The sequence below is a fragment of the Sebastes umbrosus genome, chromosome 15, assembly GCF_015220745.1.
Source record: "Sebastes umbrosus isolate fSebUmb1 chromosome 15, fSebUmb1.pri, whole genome shotgun sequence".
In the NCBI taxonomy this organism is placed as follows: domain Eukaryota; kingdom Metazoa; phylum Chordata; class Actinopteri; order Perciformes; family Sebastidae; genus Sebastes; species Sebastes umbrosus.
In genome coordinates, this window is record NC_051283.1 from 17,667,869 (window position 1) to 17,689,071 (window position 21,203).

At 42.5% G+C, this 21,203-nt stretch overlaps 1 protein-coding gene across 3 annotated transcripts in view; it reads left to right on the forward strand.

The window, feature by feature from the left end:
* LOC119502923 (potassium voltage-gated channel subfamily KQT member 4) overlaps window positions 1-20,169 on the forward strand; it is a 61,072-nt gene extending 40,903 nt beyond the window's left edge. The window contains exons 4-17 of one of the 3 annotated variants that reach the window (XM_037794215.1): window positions 1,276-1,366; window positions 2,380-2,506; window positions 2,650-2,825; window positions 3,476-3,601; window positions 4,731-4,841; window positions 4,955-5,050; window positions 5,135-5,223; window positions 5,896-6,021; window positions 7,034-7,090; window positions 8,838-9,067; window positions 9,157-9,256; window positions 14,582-14,713; window positions 15,577-15,715; window positions 16,808-20,169. In XM_037794215.1, coding sequence (XP_037650143.1) covers window positions 1,276-1,366; window positions 2,380-2,506; window positions 2,650-2,825; window positions 3,476-3,601; window positions 4,731-4,841; window positions 4,955-5,050; window positions 5,135-5,223; window positions 5,896-6,021; window positions 7,034-7,090; window positions 8,838-9,067; window positions 9,157-9,256; window positions 14,582-14,713; window positions 15,577-15,715; window positions 16,808-17,005 — 1,798 coding nt within the window. In that variant the 3' untranslated portion in view covers window positions 17,006-20,169. The remainder of the gene's footprint in view (window positions 1-1,275; window positions 1,367-2,379; window positions 2,507-2,649; window positions 2,826-3,475; window positions 3,602-4,730; window positions 4,842-4,954; window positions 5,051-5,134; window positions 5,224-5,895; window positions 6,022-7,033; window positions 7,091-8,837; window positions 9,068-9,156; window positions 9,257-14,581; window positions 14,714-15,576; window positions 15,716-16,807) is intronic. The other 2 variants (XM_037794216.1, XM_037794217.1) reach the window with 2 other exon arrangements.
* The last annotated feature ends 1,034 nt before the right edge of the window (window positions 20,170-21,203 follow it).

The window sequence follows — 21,203 nt, forward strand, 5'->3', positions numbered from 1 at the left end:
ACACCATGAAAAAAGGAGAGCAAATAAAATAAAAATAAACATAAAATAATATGAATGATTGACAGATAATGAAAATACAACATGTGCGTTATGTCCACCTCTCTGCCGTCTGGTAATACTGTACCTTCTTTTGATCTAGCTGACGACAGTTCCTCTGAAACATCTAACAATAACTTTTTCCACTGTTTAAGTGGGACAGAGTGTGGCGGTTGCCACATAAGTGCCAACATTTTTCTTTTCAGCAGCACACTATTTCCAACATAAATGTTTTTACTTTGAAGTTAAGCTTAATTCATCATCCTTAGTTTATACCTGAGGTAGTTTGTAACCTGCTCCTGAAAAGATTTGACAACAAAGGAACTCTCATGTCTCCTCTAAAAGAGGAATTCACATCGTGGATTTAACAGCTGTACGTGAGAGTTGCACTATGAACTAGACATGTCTGTGATAATAGTTCTGGCAATTTAAAGAGATGTTGACAAGTGTGTTCCTGGACAGAAACAAAACGTATGTGCTCGTCTCTCTCACGTCTTGAACCTGAGTTAATGACGGAGATTGTCTAATGGAGACTTCTCTCTTCTCCTGTGGTGTCGTGGAAGAGAAGATGAAGTGTTTATACTAACATGAGAGCACCTCGAACATATGATACTATTTAACAGAATTTATGATGTGTTTTTTTCTGGAGTAGTTCTCAAACTGAAGTGGCCATTACTTTTGCGGGACAGTCATTTTTGTCCCAGTAGAGCTGTAGGGTCCCAGTCATCTTGTGAAAGAAGTACCAGTCATCTTACAGTACACTATTCTACTGATCATTTTAACAGATGGGCTGCTTAACACGTTCACTGACAAAAGCAAATTACTTCAGTACATCTATAGATCCCACCTTTAGTTGGTATGAAACCTAATATAGTATATACAGTATATGTTCAGCTTCAACTACTGTGTATTTGTACTGTCATTTGTTATATACTGTACATTCATTTGCGTAAAACAACTAAACTTGGTTTCATTGTTTTGATTCTTGTGCCTCTGACTATGTATGACTTGGCGTGCTGGGCTTGTATTACGTTATGGATCAACAAATCTTTTCCTGGTTATGTGCAATTTAGTTTGTCCTCTGTTGGTTAATCACTCAGGAGAGTGAACAAAGCATATTTTAATGAGATTTATTTAGTCTTTCCTCTGAAGGGATTAATGACACCCAGGAGTGCTCTTATTTCTGATGTGTGTATTTTGAAACGTGTTCATTGACCTGTGTGTGATTCTGTGTTTCAGCTTCCTGCTGGTGTTCAGCTGCTTGGTGTTGTCTGTGTTCTCCACCATCCCCGACCACCAGAAGTTCGCCAACCAAAGCCTCTTCATCCTGGTGAGACCTCTCCCCTCGCTCTCCGCTCTCCTTCGCTACACAAACACACACACACACACACACAGACACATACACATATGACTACATCAGCATTCATACGCTGTCCTTTCATACAGGCCATCTCACTGCATCCGTATGTTCTTGCGTACGTGTTGCTTTGTTTGCTGGTGGAGGCACAGACAGCCATGTAAGCAGGCGGGAGGATTCAGGTGTTGTTGACTGCGCAGGAAATCACAGACATGATCCACTAATCCAAATAGCTATCCCATAATCCCTCTGTGCTCCAGCTGCTTTAGTGGAAGGTAATGGACACTCGCTTTCTCCTTCTTAACCTGACTCGTCCTCTTTCAGCCCCCCTCTCTCTTCCCACCCTGCTCATCTTTACATGGTATTTAATGGTCAATCTCTTGACTTTCACATTCCCTCTGTTCAGTCGTTGGATCAATCACCCGGCCATTAGCAGGCCATCAGCCATTAGTGGACTTTACTTAGACGAATATTGGCTTTAATGACAGATTTGATGCACCTTAAACTGCCCGTACAGTCCAGAAACTTTATCATTTAATCCTTTATAAAATAAAAAAAATAAAAAAATGTAAATGTTCTTGCTTTGTAACATTTTAGCCTTTATTTTATCGCCTCGCTAGAAGCAGAAGTTTGCCCTTTAAAGTCAGCTCTCAGTGGATAAAGAGAATTGCCCAACTTCGCTATTCAACACACATGACGTACTGTGCACTTTTTTAACTTTTCATGCTGCCATATTCACATTGATGTTTGCTTCATAATCACCAATATGATGCTTTAAATAAGATTAATAACGTGGATGTATTGTTTAAGGGGACACTTTTCTTTTGAGAAACTGATGCACACGCTAAACAACTGATACATACACACAAAAAAAGGTTCTTGGGTAGGTGGGAGCATTTGTTTGGGTGATCTGTCAAACATTACGTCATTTGACTGCTGCATGTCACTGACCTGTGTGTGTGTGTGTGTGTGTGTGTGGTTTGTAGGAGTTTGTGATGATCGTGGTGTTTGGGTTGGAGTACTTCATCAGGGTCTGGGCTGCTGGCTGTTGCTGCAGATACCGCGGATGGCAGGGACGGCTGAGATTTGCCAGGAAGCCCTTTTGTGTCATAGGTTAGTGCGTGTGTGTGTAAACAGTACACAAACCCACGTCAAAGTCCTGTGTGTGTTCATGTGAAAGTTGTGAACTCTTAACACCTCATAATGACTCACCTTCACCTCTTCTCTCTGTGTTTCCTCTCTGAACATCTTCACAGACTTCATAGTATTTGTGGCATCCCTGGCGGTGATAGCAGCTGGGACGCAGGGCAACATCTTCGCCACGTCAGCCCTGCGCAGCATGCGCTTCCTGCAGATCTTGCGTATGGTTCGTATGGACCGACGGGGAGGCACCTGGAAACTACTGGGCTCAGTGGTTTACGCTCACAGCAAGGTGGGAATGACAGCCTGCTAAATATAGTACTCCATTTTACACATGCTCTACTACAAAAACACACTTTCTGTGTTTTATATGACCTACATTTATAGACACTGGTTACTTGTGCAGACATTGAAATTGAAACGTATACTAATGCATGGTAGCCACAAACTGTGCAGCTTCATGGATTATTATAAGAGCAGGAAGTTATTAAAAGGCCGGCGATGATGGTCATGATGGTTACTAATGGGATAAATAATTGATTAACTCTCTGTGTTGAGGAATATGTGGTGAGTCTACTGATGACCAGCTGCTACTTGATTACACTCACTGTCCTCAAACACCAAACTCCCCTTTAGCTGCTCATGTTTGGGGCAATTAGTTGTTAGTTTTTGTGCTGACCTAAACACCTGACACCCACCGGGTCGGCTGCAGAACGCGGTTAGACCGACGCTGGTGATGATGATGAATTGAAGCATCAGCTGTCGGAGCAGAACTGTGCAGCCAAGTCAAAAGTGGACGCCAAATGTGATGATGACGGGAATTTAGCCAATAATGATGATAGTGATACGGTAATGACAGCAGGGGATTATGATGGTGGAGATGCTGTTGCTGCTGCTGCTGACAGGTGTGATTGATTCCTCCTCTCTGTCTCTCTCTGTCAGGAATTGATTACCGCCTGGTACATAGGCTTCCTGGTCCTGATCTTTGCCTCCTTCCTCGTCTACCTGGCAGAGAAAGACATCAACTCAGACTTCAACACCTATGCTGACTCCCTCTGGTGGGGGACTGTGAGTACTACGTGATATACACAGGATCTCTGTGGCTGAAGAAGTAATAGCTTACTTTTGTCTGATAAGAAACAAGAGGGCAACAGACAATACACACATAAAGAGGCATACAATAAGCATAAGACATCTGGAAATGGTGCAACCAAACAATAACAATTTAGATCACAAGTAGATTATAGTCTTTGATAACTGTATTTGTTATGATGTCCACTCTGAGATATTGCCAGGCGTCAACAGTAGAGTGTTGTTCAGTCTTGTTGTTAAGCTCTCCAGATTGATTTCATATTAAAGGTGCTATTGATAACATTGATGAGACTAGATGTCTTATTCTCATTTACTTCACAACAAGTCGTTGCCAGGCACTTACCGTCAATCTCAGACATTTATCTGTTTTTTCCACACTAACTGACGACCCAGAGATACCGCATGATGCCAACAAAGTTTTACTATTGGCTCACAAGCCTTGGTAGAAGTGGGAACCAAACGTCAAATATCTTCCACAGAGATAAACAAAACATCCCTTTTGGACTCGCCACAATTTTTAAATGATTAATTCACAATTATATTATATTTTGAAAAGCCAAACTTTTATTCAGCACCTTTCTAATGGCTCTGTGGATGTATTTTTTTTTTTTTTTTTAAGTATTCGTCATATAAAAATGTTATCAATAAGACCTTTAATATTTATGTGATTGCATATAAATATCAGCAGTAATCTAGGATGATAAGATTGTTTTCTCTATTTTTTAAGGTTATTTTTCGGGCATTTTGTCCTTTATGTAGCGATACAGACAGAGAAACCCCTTAAGATTGTTTTCTGAGCAGAAAAAAAACAACTTTTTTCACCATTTTCAGACATTTTATAGACCAAACAACTAATTGATTAGTCGAGAAAATAATTGACAGATTAATAGACAATGGAAACAATCGTTAGTTGTACCCTAAGATCAGCGAATAGAAATTTACAGTAACATGGTTTTAAAAATAATCGACCCTTGGACACTCTCAAAACGTGATGAAATATTCCCGTATCATTAAAATGCCACAAATCACAGGTGTAAATCAGTTGTAGTTTCATACCAAATACAAACAGACATATCATATTGTTTGTGTTTTTTCACCCACCCAGATTACTTTAACAACCATTGGCTACGGTGATAAAACCCCTCGTACTTGGCAAGGACGGCTCCTAGCTGCCGGCTTCGCACTTCTGGGAGTCTCCTTCTTTGCCCTGCCTGCCGTAAGTCGTCTGTGTATTCACATCTATATATATTTACTCATAACCCTGTCAGTGGCTCTTCTCAGCCTGGTCAGCGTTGCACCCCTGACTTTAATTTGACCTCTGACCCTCAGGGAATTCTGGGGTCAGGCTTTGCCTTGAAGGTTCAAGAGCAGCACCGACAGAAGCACTTTGAGAAGAGGAGGATGCCTGCTGCCAACCTGATACAGGTAATAGAGTCATTTAATGATACATTCACACACAGGTGGAGAGAAGATGGTGTTAACTTCTGTGTTATTTGTGTCTTTCTTTAGGCCGCATGGCGTCTTTACTCTACAGATGCCAAACACTCGTATCTGACAGCTACATGGTACTTCTATGACAGCATGTTGCCGTCGTTCAGGTGAGCTGCTCCCATCAGTCTAGATGCTCAGCGTTTCATTCAACCATCAGACATCTGTGGTTGTCTTTTGTTTAAAGTGTTGAAATGAATGCAGACAGAGATTTGAGAGTAGCATCACAAAATAGTGAATTGCGTACAATAATTAGTTTTGCCCCTGCTCATACGTTCATGTTATTATGAAAAAACACAACACGGATCAGAAATGCCACCTTTTGTCCATTCAGTTATATTTGTGCAGTGGTGGTTTAAGTAAAAAAGGAATGGTGTTTCCTCTCATTTTCAAATGATTATTTTAAATTTAAATTCAAATGCTTCTGCCACCACTATTCAAACACATTTCCGTTACTTTTGTTCTACGCAGTGGTTTCTTATATTTTGCCTTTATGTATTAATTTGACTAATTTTTATTTGCTTAAAAGGAGGGGAACATGAGAAACTCAAATAGAAACATCTCTTCTAGATGAACATCAAGTCGAGACTTTACCATTGCAATATTTTTAATCATCACACATCACGTTATTCCTCTCAAGTATCCCTCTTCTTTTGAGCGTTTGGACCATTGCTTTGGCCTTTTTGTGAGTTTTTCCATATTTAGTTATTTTTTGTTCATTTGTCATGTGTTTTTTTTTTGTTTGTTTGTGTGTGTTTATTTGTGCACGTGGTTGGTGTCAGAGAACTGACGCTACTGTTCAGTCACCTCCAGCGACAGCGTAACCCCAAGAAGGTTCTCCAAAACTCCTACAACACGCTGCTGTCGGGGCTGCGGCCCTACAGCCCCCCCTACCTGTCAGGGGACAGGTACGCACCCCGCCACCTCTCGCAGCCTCACAGTGCATCCAGACGGGTGGCCGAAAGTCCGCCTACACTCACACACAGACACCCAAACAGTAACAACAGAAGAATACATTCAACAGGTGTACAAAAGAAAATCAAGGCTCTTTCCGGAGCTTTCTGCATGGATGTGTATCTAACGATGTTTCACTAACGCTGATCTGAGACCACTGTGTTGGCCCCCCTTTGCTCCTCTCCATCTTTGTCTGCTTAGCTCATACTCTTGCCATCATCACCGCCTCTTGCTGTTCACTCACTGGTTGCCTCTTCCTGTCTTTCTTTCCCTTTATTTCCATCGTATCTTTTCCATGCCATCCATCCTCCATCCTTCATCTGTTCTCAGGAAGGCAGAAGTCCCATGCAGGTTTGTTCTCCAAGTCATGAGCTGTGCTTGTGGGTTAGTTAGAGTGGATTTGCTGCATTAGATTTATTAGCATAAAACCTTAAAGAAACGCCAAGGTAGTAAAGGGCTGGTTATGTAGATTGTGTATATGGGACTTGTGCATGCATTAGATGAGAGAAGCACCTGAATAAAACAAGTTTTGCTGGTAGAAATGTCTTCGAATTGAGGAGCAACTGTCACACCATGATGTTTAATGGGCTGTCTTGATGAATATACTCAGGTGAAACATCACCCACTACCTTTGCATGATCCTTCCCAACTTACTGGTTCAAACCCACCGCCTCACTTCTCTCTAACTGTCTCCATAATCCAAAACTGCCTATACCTAAATTTAGGTAAGGCAGCAAGATCAGGAAGGGCTATTTGGACTATTGAGATCTCACACCTCACTCCTCCACCTCACCCTCTCTCCGTGTTTTTTCCTGTGCTACGTTTTATCCTCACGGGTTAACCACGTACCCAGGTTGTGTCCCAGAACTTCTCGTCCTCCTTCACCCCCCACCCCCGCCTTCCCTTCCTCCTTCCACTCCTCTTCTCCCCTCAACCTCTCTCCCTCTGCCTTGTGTGTCTCCTCAGTCAACTCGTTTCTAAAAAACGGGGTCTCTTCCGGATTAACGGTGGCCGCAAGCAGAGGTATCCGTGGCAACAAGCCTGTGCACGGGGCACGTTAAATCAATAACATCACTCCTTTAACGCGTGCATCCTGTTCCCCTTTGCCTGAAACGCTCCAAAATTTGTGGACTGGTGCAGCGGCTTGCTAAATGTTTTGTTACTGTTGTCTTATTTTCAACCTAATCTGGCATTACCAATTAAACGAGCACTATACTGGTCCACAAATGCTTGAGTGAATCCTTTACTATGAAGAAATGCTGTGCTCCTCTTTCCTGAAAGGATGTTTCTCCAGCTCGGTCTTTTCCCACTGGAGAAACTAGAGCTGATTTTGCTTGGTTTGGCTTGAAAGTCAGGATAAACCATGTGTTGAAAACACGACAGAAGTCCTTAATGGTTTATGACAAATGTGACAAAAATACACGTTTCTAGTCAGCCAACATCAACTGTTTCATCAGACATCTCTGCATAAACCTTTCATCAGACATCTCTGATGAAACGACGACATCAAATATTCACTCAAGAATTCCCCCGCTCTTGACTTTGCTTCATGTTTTCAATTCAGTTGTTTGGCTCATTTATAGCGTCTTCTTGGAGAGAAGGTTTAAATGATTCAGCATGCTTTCCTATTTCAGATAAGTCATATGACCTTTCAACAAAATCAGCATGTTTGTGCTGTATTTTTAAAAGGTTTTTAAGTGCTGAAATGTTTCTGTTTGCATGCGATATTCTGTCAATGATTTGGAAGGATTCAGTGAAGTTTATGGTCCTGAATGCATCCGAATCATTTGCTCGCTCTCCCGACAGCATGCAAAGCTCTTTCACTCTGTCTTCTCCTCCAGTCTACCTGAAGCATTTCAGCTTGTATGAAATGCTGTTCCCACTAACCTCCCATAACTATTTAAATTTTAATTTAAATGGCCGGCTGTAACACACGCACGACAAAGAGTATATCATCGGGAAAATGTGGGAGCGAACGACTGGGTTGGAATTGCTCCGTGGTGCATGATGTTTGCATTGCCTTATGGATCCGTGACAGTGTGTAACATGTAAGTGGCTACAGAGAAGGAGAGGTCTCAAGAGCATAACAGCAGCGTTAGGAGTCGATCTGTTGGAGAGAAAGGCCGCCAAATAGCTTTCCTCCTGTAAATAGATGACCTCACATGCCGGTCTGCCTCGGGTTGTTGTGAGTGGTACTTAATGAGAGACACCTTCTGTTCGGCTGCGCTTTGAAGCCGATATTTTGATGCTTATTCACTCTGTTGAGGGGATTAAGGAAGCGTGTCTTTATTCTGATGGTAGGTGGAACATTTTCCGCCGGCCCAGCACTACTGCAAGTCTTGAATCAGGTTTCAGTCTGATTTTGCTGAATCAGGTGCTATGATAGGCACATTAAATAAGCAAATCCTCAGGCAAGAATCAGTTTTTAGCAATATTGAGAGGTCCCTGTGGTCAGACTGCCTCCATGATAAGTCAGCTAGTCTGTCCTTCGCTGAGACAAAATGTAAATGTCTGTTTGTGTCCCTGTTTTGTCTGTTTGTTGATGAGTCTCTCTGATGATTAAAAAAACAGAGGCCATATTTTGTTGTGTTACTTCACTTTTACTAACTAACTCTTTTCTAACAAGCTCAGGCTGCCGTTTTTGCTGCTCCCTTAAACTCCCGGGATAACACAGCTTAGTTTTCCATTAAGGTCAAAGGCATGGACATTGTGGTCATGATCGGAAAATACTGTGTCTACAGATGTTTTAACATTTTATATTCACTGTCAGCAGTAAAATGGGCTTCCGGGATCGGATCAGGATGAACAATTCCCGATCATCCCAAACCATTAGGAGCAAGGCGTCACCGCTGCCCCCGGGCTCCGGTGTCCGCCGCTCTCCCAGCCAGGAGAACGTCCCCGATGCCACCAGCCCTGGGAAGGTCCAGAAGAGCTGGAGCTTTAACGACCGCACACGCTTTCGCACCTCCCTTCGCCTCAAACCACGTCCACCTGTCGATGGTAGGCAACACACACATTATCCAAACACTTTACACTTTACACAAGGATCATTTCTGAGTGATAATGTCTCTCCTTCTGTGTTGGCTCAGTAGAGGGGCTCGGGGAGGACAGTGTGGAAGACAAACCATATTGTGACGTGGCCATGGAGGAGGTAATCCCAGCAGTGAAGACACTCATACGGGCTGTCAGGTGAGTCCTAATCAACAGTATGCTAGTTATACCTACAGTGGAAATCAACCACATACAGTAGTCCTTCAACCCTGTAAGGGTCCCATCCAGTCAAAAGCAATGGAATATACATTTCTTAGTTCCTTTGGGAACAAACAACAAAAGGCTGAGACGTCCATTAATGAAATAATAAAAAAGTGAAATAATAAATGTGAAATAATAAAAAAATGTATGTACAAGAGCAATGTCTAAAACCCAACAAATACATTTTTTTTTTTACAAATAACACAAACAGTTTACAAATAAACAAAATAAAAGACATAATCAACTGTATTCAAATGTGAAAACCTTTAGCCGAGGACTTTTTGGGCAGTAGTAGCTTGTGTTTCCAGGTATACGGACTAGGCTCCGTGCGAGCTGGAGCCGCTGTGCCTCAGGTCATTGATAGAATAAGGTCACTTTGGTCAGATGAACAACGCATGCATGTGTATTCAGACATGGGCACTTCTCGTAGTATTTGACAGACTGCATTAATTGTTGAACGCTCCTCCATTTAGGCGCTGGCATCTGCAGATTCAGCTGACGGAGTAGAAATGTCCACTTAGGAGAGGTAACTGAGCCCTCTTGCAGGCCGGGTTAGTTCCCTCATGTGACCTTGTCACTCAGCTCATTCAGGCTCAGGTCATGTGGCGTGATAGGATGTCCTATTAGAGAGCACTTACACACACACGTACGCACAAGTACCGTACAGATGGGAGATCACAGTACATTATGGCTGTGCAGAGACAAACGATATAGTACAGTTTAGACGAAGACAACTATCATAACAATTGTTGATTGCTGTCATCTCTTCATTGACTTTAAGCTTTGATATAATGTCGCTGTAGTAGTACATCAGTGATGGGTGTTCTTACACAATATGTGCTTAGACATGAATGAATTCATCTTACAGTCATGAAGAAAAGCAAGAACCGCATTTATAATAATTAGTCATTACTCATGTGTAGAATGCAAAAATACATAACCTTCTGTTTTGAAATGTGCAGACATCCCATAGGGTTATAATGAATGCAACCTCCCCCCTACACACACACACGCAGTTGTAACAGCATAGAGTTTTTCACTGATGGTGGCAGAAAAAAATCTACAATTGCTAGCAAACATCTGGTGTTGGGGCCTCGCTGGCCTCCAGAGAGGTTTGAATGAGAGCGGAGCGGATTATATCAACTCTCTTTCGGGTCCCTGATGTCAGCGAGTGTTCCCTCACAGCATTTCTCATGGTAGCGTGACGCTGTTTGTGTGCTTCCATATGCACTCTGTGAAGCTCTTGAATGAAGTGGGTACGTTCCTGGAAATAAACGCCGTGTTGCGCTTCCTGGTGGCCTCGTTGTTAAGATGCACGCCGTACAATCACATCGTCAAAAGTTTTGTCTTCGATTCTGCTGTTTGTTGCGTGTAGATTGTAGACTGCAGATATGTCATAATCTTTACTATGATTTTGAATGATCCATCCTGGTTATGATTATTGTAATCATTTAATAAATAAGTACATAGTCACTATTAGTAAAACTCAGCTGTCTGAACCTGGTGATGTGCTAACACAGATAGTTTGACTTTTTTTAAGTGAGGTTGTATGAGGTACTTATCCATAGTCAGTCTATCACCTACAGTAGATGACGGTCGGCAGGCCCCGAGCTAGGAGAAGCAGTCAGGAGTTACCGCACGGAAGCAAAGCAATGTACTGCTGTGGACGGAGGCAGCAGCAAAACATATTTTAGCCACCTTAAGAAAATCTCTGCCCCAGTAGCTCACCTGGCAGAGCGGGCATCCCATGTACCAAGTCCTTACCGCAGCGGCCTGGGGTTAGAATCCGACCCGTGGCCCTTTGCTGCATGTCATACCCTCTCTTTCCCCTTTCACAACTATCACTGTTGTATCCTCAAATAAAGGCAAAATGGCCAAAAAATAATCTCATAAAAAAAATCTGTATCACTTTAAGTGTATGCTATATTTAGAATATTTTACCACTTTACCTTGCCGTCAGACTGCCCTTTCCGACGGGGAACTGACGCAGTTAAATATGCTTTCTTCAAAGCCACCAGACTCCTTTGACAAAAACAGTAATTTTACCTTGCAGAACACAGGAGTTGCTGGTCTACCGCTGCCTTATCCGTTAGTTTATTTGTGTTATTGTGAATCCAAACTAACCCTTTAAAACCCCGAAGTCACACAGTAACACTAACTCATCGGGTCAGCGGTAGACCAGCAACTCCTGTCTTCTGCGGGATAAAATGACTGTTTTTGTCAATGGAGTCTGGTGGCTTTGAAAAGATGGATTTAACATCTTTAGTTCCTTGTCAAAAAGGGCTGTCTGACGGCAAGGTAAAGCGGTGAAAATATTCTAAATATAGCGTACACTTAAACTGATATTGATTTTTTTAGGTAGGCCTTTCTTTTAGGTGGCTAAAATATGTTTTGCTGCCGCCCCCGTCCACAGAAGTACATCACAGAAGTACATCACAGAAGTACATCACTTTTCCTTGCGGTAACTCCTGCCTGCTTCTCCAAACTGCCGCCATCTACTGAAGGTAATACACTGACTATGAATAAGAACCTCACACAACTGCACTTCAAAAAATCTGAACTCTCCCTTTAAGCTGAAGGTGTCTTCTTTGTAGATACACAGCAGGTGGATATTTCCCGGTCTTGGGATGCAGCATGATACATTTGTTTGATATCATTATGCCACTGATAGCGTATTATAAGACCTCTCCTCCGGTTTGCACTTGACTCAGCAGATTTCTCTGACCTCAACAGCTCTGTGCTGCAGACAATAGAAGAGAGGGAGTTCCTATAGATAGTACAGGTGTGTAAACAGCAGGTGCTTCACTGTGTTAACACACACACATGCAGCAGGCCTTGGCGAGTTTCATGATTGATGTTTGTGAAACACAGAATTTCGCAGCGGGCCTTAGTGCTGAGGCTTCACTTTAGAGAGAGGCACATGTGGTTTATCAGTGCCTGGCTGCCCGGATAAATGCGTTCAGTGTTCTGTTTACGTACGCAGGGAAAGGCAGAGGGAGCAAGAAGAGAAGAAGAGGAGGAGGATGGGAAAACAAGGCCTGCATGATATGCTCTCTCTACTGTGACTCTCCTCACACACAAATCCAATACTGCACAAAACACAAAATTTCTGCACGTTTGCAGTCTCGGATGAAGCTCCTACTTTATTAAATAAATAGTTCGGACATGCTTACAATTTATAACCATTTGATCTTTAGTCGTCGTCATCAGTTTTTGTAGCGTTTCAGCTGTAATATTTTTAAACTCTTATAATGTTTACGCAGTACATTTCTCTGCAGGAATGATTGAATATACATACTGTAGCTTGTGCGCTAGATTTTGTTCTCTTAGCAGGTATCTGGCGAAGAATCAGACTTGCCCCTGCAGTGGCTCACCCTACTTGGCCCAGCTAGGATTCGTGTCAGCATAACAGTCATTTTTAAGTCACTGATTAAACCTTACCATAGGAGACTATCAGGGAGTCACCTTTGCTGAATTGCAAAAAATATTTTGCACCAGCTTTGCAAGCATTTTGGGGCACAGATGACACTTCCTGTCCCTCCAATCATCGCTGTGTTTTTTACGTTTCAACTTCCTTACATTAGGTGGGTATGATATGTTTCAGTGAGCCGTGCCAGCTATATTGAACCAGTGACTGTTGCCCCGTAGGTGGACGTTTTCTGGGAGGAGAGGGGGCCACACTAAATCTGACCGTGTATTATGAAAACCATTTCATCGACGAAGAAAAAGAGTCAGCATTTCGGAGAATCCCTTAGAGGATCTGAATCAAAAGTCCCCCCTCTCCCCCTTAGCCTTTCTTTTACCTACACCTGAGACCCACCCTGGCAAAAAAATCTGCATCTACCTGCAAAATAAGAAAAGACCGCCTGCAAAAATACCTCAAATGCAGCAGTCATCAAGAAACACAGTGCTGCGTGAGGGGGAGCAGCGCGCCGCTGACGGCTGCTATGGCACCAGCTGTAGACCACCACTCCTCCTCCTCCTCCTCCTCCTCCTCTCGCTCCTCTTCTTCCCTCATAACTTCTCTTCTTCTTTGTTGCTACACAGGCACTGTGCGTTGCATGTATGTAGCTACTGTAAGTGCAAGCGCTGCAGACCTCAACAAAGGTTACAGTGGTTATTTCAGAAAGTGACCCCTCTCTCAAGTTCAGATTTCACTTGCTCCCTCTAAGCCCATGTCTGTGTGTGTGTGTGTGTGTGTAGTTGTGTTAGTGTGAGCATACTTCTGACCCAGAGTGTGTGTAGGTTTAGGCATTTGTGGCATTATATTTTTGCGTGTGTGTGTGACGTTTTCTCAGAACAGCTGAGTGTTTCTGATTTTCTGCTTCCCAGACCTTTGATGTGATTTCTTTTCTTCCTCCTGTGAAGCCAAGTGGGAGTATTATAGTGGACTTAGTCATCTGGGTGTGTGAGATAGGACTTCCTCGTTAAAAAAAAGTAAAAAAAAAAAAAATGCTTCCTTGGCCTCCCGCTCTCTCTCACTCCTCCGTCTCCCTCCAGCTTGACTCATAGCACAATCCATCACAGGGTGAGATGACAGCTTGAGTGTGTGTATTTTGTCTCGCTTACATGTGGTGTTTCCGGCCCTTCTGCGGAGCCAGCATCTCTGAGCGGACTAAGTGATAAGAAGGGAATTGAATGACCCACCCAACACAAAAAGCCAGGCACACACACACAAATGCTTAAACTTTCCTCTGCTCCTTTCCCATTATCTCTTGCACATCCTTCACTCCCTCCAGAGTGACGCCCAACCAGACCGACTCTGGCAGCGGATGTTGTCAGTGATGTGTGCAGTAGTGCTGGGTCAACATTCCTCGGTGTGATTACCCCACATTGGGGTGTGGGTGGTGCACTGGGAGTAGGAGCAGCTGTGGTCCACCAGTGGCACCAACATAGCTGTCGTACTTACAAAAGAGCAGGAACAGGGGGGAAGCTGCGATAGAGGTGTGTGTGTGTGTGTGTTAGGATTTGTGCTAATTGCTGAAACAGCAAGTACTGATAAGCAAATGTCTCTGGGAGATGTTGTCATCATCACAATATATCCACATGGTTAAGTAGCTGCTCTCTTTATGGGGCTGTTTGTGAATGATAAGGTCACTCTGGCTGTAATTAATCTTGTTATTCTCAGGGACTCCCGCAACGTGTGATAGCTGTCCTGCCCATGCATTTTTTACAAAGGTTTATGTGGGTGTGTGCAGTGTGAGGCTCTTTAAAGGTGCTCAGAGGAGTGATGACTGTGAGTCTGTGTGTGTGTTTGTGTAGGATCTTAAAGTTCCTCGTGGCCAAGAGGAAGTTTAAGGAGACGCTGCGTCCTTACGATGTGAAGGACGTCATAGAGCAGTACTCCGCAGGACACCTGGATATGCTGGGCCGGATCAAGAGCCTGCAGATGCGGTACGTTTCACACATGTAACCACTACTGCTCTGTTGCTTGAAAACTGTATTGTTGAGAAAATGCCAAATCAACCAAAAGAGTTTAAAAGGGTTAGATGTAAGAATCAGAAATTGCTTGTTAACAGTGACACCTGTGGCTGTTAAGTGTGCTTGTGCTCGCACTACGTAGACACGAGCGAGCATCGGTCAAAACAGGGAGGCGACACACACTGAACGTGATTGACAGCTAAAACCACAATATCACTGTATATTTCACATGCTTGGCAGTAATGTTAGCTTACCTGTCCAGTAGGAATTTTACCAGCTCGGAGTCCGTTTTGATACCTAAAACCAAACAAAGCTCCCTCCATGAATCGAAGGCCCGGCCGATGTTGATCCTAGTTTTCCTTCGATGTCGGTCACATTCCTGTTTTGCAGGACGGGCGTCACTAGATATGACTTTGTTTTTTTTGTGCTTCCGTGGAGTTTGTGTTGGAGTCTTAGTTGTGGTGGGAGCTGGTCGTTTGTTGGCCTTAGTGGACTCCATTTCTAACCGAACGTTAGCCATCGTTGCACGCTGTTAGCCCTGAAGCGGAGCTGAAGAGAGTAAAGGCGCGCATGACGTCACATCCTTTGGATTTTCCCGGAAAAAACGCATTCTTCAAATAAAATCAGTCTACAGGCTGATAGAGGAAACCCAGAAAGTCGCAAAAGGTCTCATCTTTTAGGTTAGGTTACAGCCTGTTCGCAAATTAGCAATAAAAAATGATGATTAAAAAACGTTTATACATGTAAAAACCTACATACAGTCCCTTTAAAAAGCTCTGCCCTCTAATTCTAAGTCTTCACCATATTTATGGTAATCTGTTGTTTCCGTGTGAAAGGGTGGACCAGATCATTGGGCGAGGAGCCGTTCAGCCCGATAAGAAAGCGCGCTCTGAAAAGGGAGAGAAGACGCCACCAGAACTGGACCCGCTGGATGAGCTAAGCATGATGGGACGTGTAGTCAAGGTGGAGAAACAGGTAACAGAGGTTAATCTATATAGCATTTGTGGAACTGTGTTCTCTGTATAAACATGTGAATCAAAATTTCAATGGATTGCTTTCATTCACTGTGGTAGATCTAAAAAAAGGGTTGTTTTTGAATGCTAACGAATGACATGATGTTCCAATGTTCATATACTCATTTAGCTTAGAACATAACATAAGACTTTATTGTCATCCATCTATATACAGTGCAATACAGTACATAGAGGAACAAAATTGCATTTCCCTGGTACCCGGTCTAAAACTTAATAATGAACATACGGTACAAACAATAAGATACAAGACAAGGAACAAACATATATTGCAATAACAAAAATGTAGTGAAAAAATAAAAAATATAAATACTGGTAGTATAAATATAGATACCAGACCTTTCTCATTCCCAGGGCATCAAAAACCGACGCTTTGTCACAGCCGTTGGCGTTTGATACCGCCGCACAAGGCACCCTTTAGCATTGGTATGAGACGCACCGGGCTTTCCATGACCTACAATGTAAACCCATCCGTGGCAACAGTAAATGCGCCGAGAAAGTGCTGTGGTGACGTAGTTTAAAGAGCGAAAGAGACACACACGGGGTGGGTGGGGAGTTGGATGGGTCCAACAAACACAAGGCTTTCATCCAGGAGAAAGCTGTTTGTGTCCCGTGCGTTAAGTTTCACTTTCGTGTTACAATCAGCTGATCGTTTGTGTCACGTGTTCACAACGTCATGTCACATTTTCACCGTACAAACGTAATCATTTTAAGCCCAACCGTGTTGTTTTTTCATAAACCTAACTAAGTGGTTTTGTTGCCTAAAGCTAAGCAAGTGTTTTTGTTCAATTCACAACATTAAGCGTGTTTTTACTGTGACCGAAAAGTGACGCAGAGGGTCTGACAAGGCGTCAGTATGTGATGAATTGGGATGAAAACGTGTTGTAAATGCAGGTAGTGTAAATAAATGTAAACAACAGTAAAATAAGTGCTTGGTTCCCTGAGGATATTTATGGACATGGACAGAAAACTCCTTGTTTCATGTCATTAGAAAGGCAGATGAAGGCTTGACACATGTATGTGTGTGTTTGTTCAGGTACAGTCTATAGAGAACAAGCTGGACCTCCTGCTCAGCTTCTACTCCCAGTGCCTAAAGAAAGGCTCGTCCCACTTCACCCTGTCCTCTCTCCTGGACCCCGACCTGACGTCTGACTACCAGAGCCCCACGGACCAAACAGACCTCTTCCCCTCCGCCAACACACTCAACATCTCCGAGAGCGGCAACTTGGAATGACAGTGAGCCGAGCAGCCTCCGGGCTGTTCGAACACTGACACCTTAACTGTACGTCTTCCTGCGGCTGAGTCCTCACTGCGAGCAGCCCGACCTTAATGTCATCGATCATTTCATATCTGTCCGGGATGATTTCTACCCTTCCATCTCAAATCTGCACCCTCACCTCTTTTTCCTTCAGTGAATGTGTTTCCAGACAGAGGCCACCAGATGGCTCCACCTGACAAGGAGCCTCAGCCAAAGCTGCTCACCGCACACGCCTCTCAACCCACTAGATGAAGAGAGGGCACATGAACAACTATGACTTGACTACTGAACCACTTTCACCCACTCACCTCATGCTATATATATATATCTACGCCTCCTTTAAAGCGTCAACTGTAGATAATCAGACTTCGAATTTTTGTATATCTTTGGAGAAATCTTGTCTTTTTCCCCTCTCATCGTCATCATTTCTTTTTTTCTTGGCTGCTTGAATCAACTGAGAGTTCAACAGTGCTGCAAGTGCCACGCCAGTCATTTTTTCATTAACCTTAGGATGGCTGTGATGAATGTAATGAGCCCCCACCTGCAAATTTCACACCACCAGACTAACGATTAAGCACCGGACGAGCCGTCGACACAGAAATAGTCTGCTCCCTCGGACCTGGACGGGCAGACCGGGCTGACAGCTACCTCGCCAAACCTCCGCGGTACACCTTCCCATCCAAACTGGGGAGTTTTAAAAGTGTAAATCCTGCTTCTTTAATTGCCCAAAACAGAGCTGGAAGAATGTGTTGGAGTGACTGATGTGTATTGTACATTGTTGTTTGTTTTCATCTCCATTCCCTCTCTCAGAAGTTCTGTCTCCAACAAGCCCACTTGCAAAAAAAATATTCTTATTATTCCCTGTTTGGCATTCAAGTGAGGAATGTCCCTACGTATTTAGGATTTAATAGAGCCTTTCACAGGTCCAAAATCCCTTCTTTGCAACATTTCATAGGTTACTCTTTGAGTATTTCAGTAGCCTAACTTCGTGTTTTTAACACATGCCCTTTAAACCTCTCTGTCTTGCAGCCCCCCCCCCCAGACATGCATGTTACTGTAGATGAAACCTCACTGATCCTCATTTATGTCACATTTTCCTGCACTGCTCCTCATCACTCACATGTAGCCTCAGGTCAGGTTTACCACCTTTCTTACAGGAGGACGGTTCTCACTCTTACAGTCACTAGGTGGCATGTGTGATCTCGCAGTCAGCAGCTGTGGATGATGACGTAGAAACTTTCTGGCCAGTTTTTAAAACAACGAACAACCTGTAAGGCGTCCAGGTCTAACGCATGAATTCCAGGCCATTATCCTCATGAATGCACGTGTCTTAGGAAATGGTTCCAGCCTTACAGCTTCACTACAAACAGACAAGGTGCCGGTTTTGGCACCTACAGGTGTTACTGATGTCTTTTCTGGTTCTTTCTTGGAGGTGTTTGATGCACAGTTAATGCTCTGTGCTCGTGGACAAAACTGGAGAATGCACACACACACACACACACACACACACACACATATACAATGAAAGCAATTCCTTTACTTAAATACTTTGGCACTTGATAAACATAACACCTTTTTGTCTTTTTTTTATCTTTGCGTTTTGATTTCTTTACTGTAAATTATGTTCATGCACTCGATTTCGTGTAACCCATAATGACAAAATTACTTTTTTGTAATGATATTGGTTGTTAAAGCGAATGTAAGATTTAAGTTAAAATATTTAATTCAGTTAGATATGATCTTTTTAAAATAAATGTAGCATTTTTTTGTCGAGTTGAATCATCGATGACACAACTGTAACTACACACAGCTGATCAGGTTCACGCTCACCACTCGCGGAGCTCATAATGTATATTTTTTTAACGTCATCAGATAACTGCTAAGACAACATTCACCACGCTGTATTTGGCCAGTGAAAACAGTTTTTCCGTCTCTGCGAGTGATTCATTCGTTCCAGTCAAACCAGTTGACTCAGGTGCTCCACTTTTCCATTCAAGACTTCAAACAGTGAATGTACTTCATTGGTTGGTCTATTTATGATCTGATGCCAGGAGGATTTAAATGGCACCTCACAGCTTGCTGTTGGCATCATACAATTTTTTCATTTCATGAAGAAATGTCTTTATTCTTCTAAACTAAACTATAGTGGAAATCTATATTAGAGTAATTTCATCTTCGTCACCTGAGCTTTATGAAAATGTGAGAGCACTGTATTGCATGCTGTTGTTAGTGGTGGGCCCCAGTATTAGAAGAATATAAACATAAGGATGTCTCCTGTGAAGTCTTGGGTAAAGACATGAAAGGAAATGACCTGTGCCTTCTATGTCCTCGTTTTAACTGATATGGTGCGGCTTTCTGTCTCAAACTTATATATTAATGCTGCTTTGAAGAGGGGTATCCCATGAGGATAGCCATGCTCTTTTTCTTGATCTAACTAAAGAAACACCATCAATATTGTCCTGAATATGTAATTTTTAGGGTCTTTTATGACGGCTGCAACTTTTGATATTTCCTGAGAATATTACTGTACGTTTTAGCATATCATTGTAACTCTCCTCGCATCGACACCCTTACTGTATCTTAACACCAGTCAGATCTGGAGGCATGGACATCTGTATCGTCACAGGGAACTCTGCAGGCATGCGTCCTTTCATAAGCATGTCACTTATAGAGAAGTATGGCTTCCACACAACTACCTCTGAGGCCACTAGGGGGCGCTAGACTAGAAAACCAAGTATGAGAAACAGTAACCGATTGTGTAACGGACTGAATGCTATGCATGACTCAATCTGCACGTTGTTCTTCATGACGCCCGCCCCGACCATCCATCGTTCACTGACTTGCTGCCATTTGACATTCCAGCTCGTTGCCCTTTAACTGCTCTCGTAGGTATTGGAACTGTTGTTAAAATGAAACTGATCAAAGCAATAAGCGAAACGCTAAAGCCGACAAAGTCTTCCAATTCCAATTGATGTAGCTACTGGTTGATGAAATATGGCGCTTATCTTATTTTCTAATCTAATGCACACCTCTATTTGATCTTTTAAAGAGATACAGAAATGTGTATCTGCTGAGGATAAAATTAGCTCACTTGACTAACTTATTAATTTATTTGTTTCAATAAAGCTCTTTGGACTGTATGTTGACTTTGGTCTCGTTTTTTTTTGTCTAAAATATTTCAATTAATACTGTATAATGTCTGATATTAACAGAGTGATGGGGTTTTTAGTGGAAGGGGTTGAAATCAGGTGGCAAAATTCAAAATATTTGGGTTTATAAATATTGAAAAGAGTTAACCTGTTGAGCTTTAGCCCTATCACTCGGAAAAAACGCCTAAAATAACATACCCAAAATGAATCAGGACTAGCTCCTCAACCATAAGGCTTATATGCATACTGTATATCTGGTCTCCTTTGAAAGATAAGAAGCTAAGGAATATGAATCCATTGTTAGTAGATTAAACTATATTGCAATGGAGATTACAATGGAGAAAATATACAGATAAAGATTTTCATCCTGGCCTAGTATAAAATCTAAATTTCAAAAGGTAATATCACCATTAATATCCATCCATCCATTATCTGTAACCACTTATCCTATTCAGGGTTGCAGGATCATTAATATGCAAAAGAGTAAATCATTCATCAAGAATGTGGTAGAATTAAAAACTTTCAAAGTCATAATTCAACAGTGAAAGATGGAACAAAATCAAAACAGTTTCATTGCCTTGTTGAGTTTATTTAGCTGGAACAGGATGCAACTTTATATTAGTACACAATGGGAGAACCAACAAAAGGCAGCCACAGTCACCTATTATGCAAAATGCACTTTTCCATGTCTTTTAAACATCAATATCTGTCCCCAGTGTGTCTACAGGTCACCATAGTATCATAAAAGACCAGCCTCTCTCTTTTTCTCCTGCTCCGTTTGTCCGGGAATGGGTGTGGAAAATCACATCGCAATTTTTCCTTCTCTTCTGACGTCATTAGAGAAATGCAAGCCATGTATGGCTTTCCTGTTTCCAGTGAAACAGAACAGAAACCCACATTGAATTGTACTATAGCTTGCTAAGACTGCACAGAGGTGGTATAGATGTATTATTCTGTTGGGTTCCAGCACACGAGGGGGTGAAAGGAAATGAGTTTGCAGATAAACTAGCAAAAAGTTCACTGCA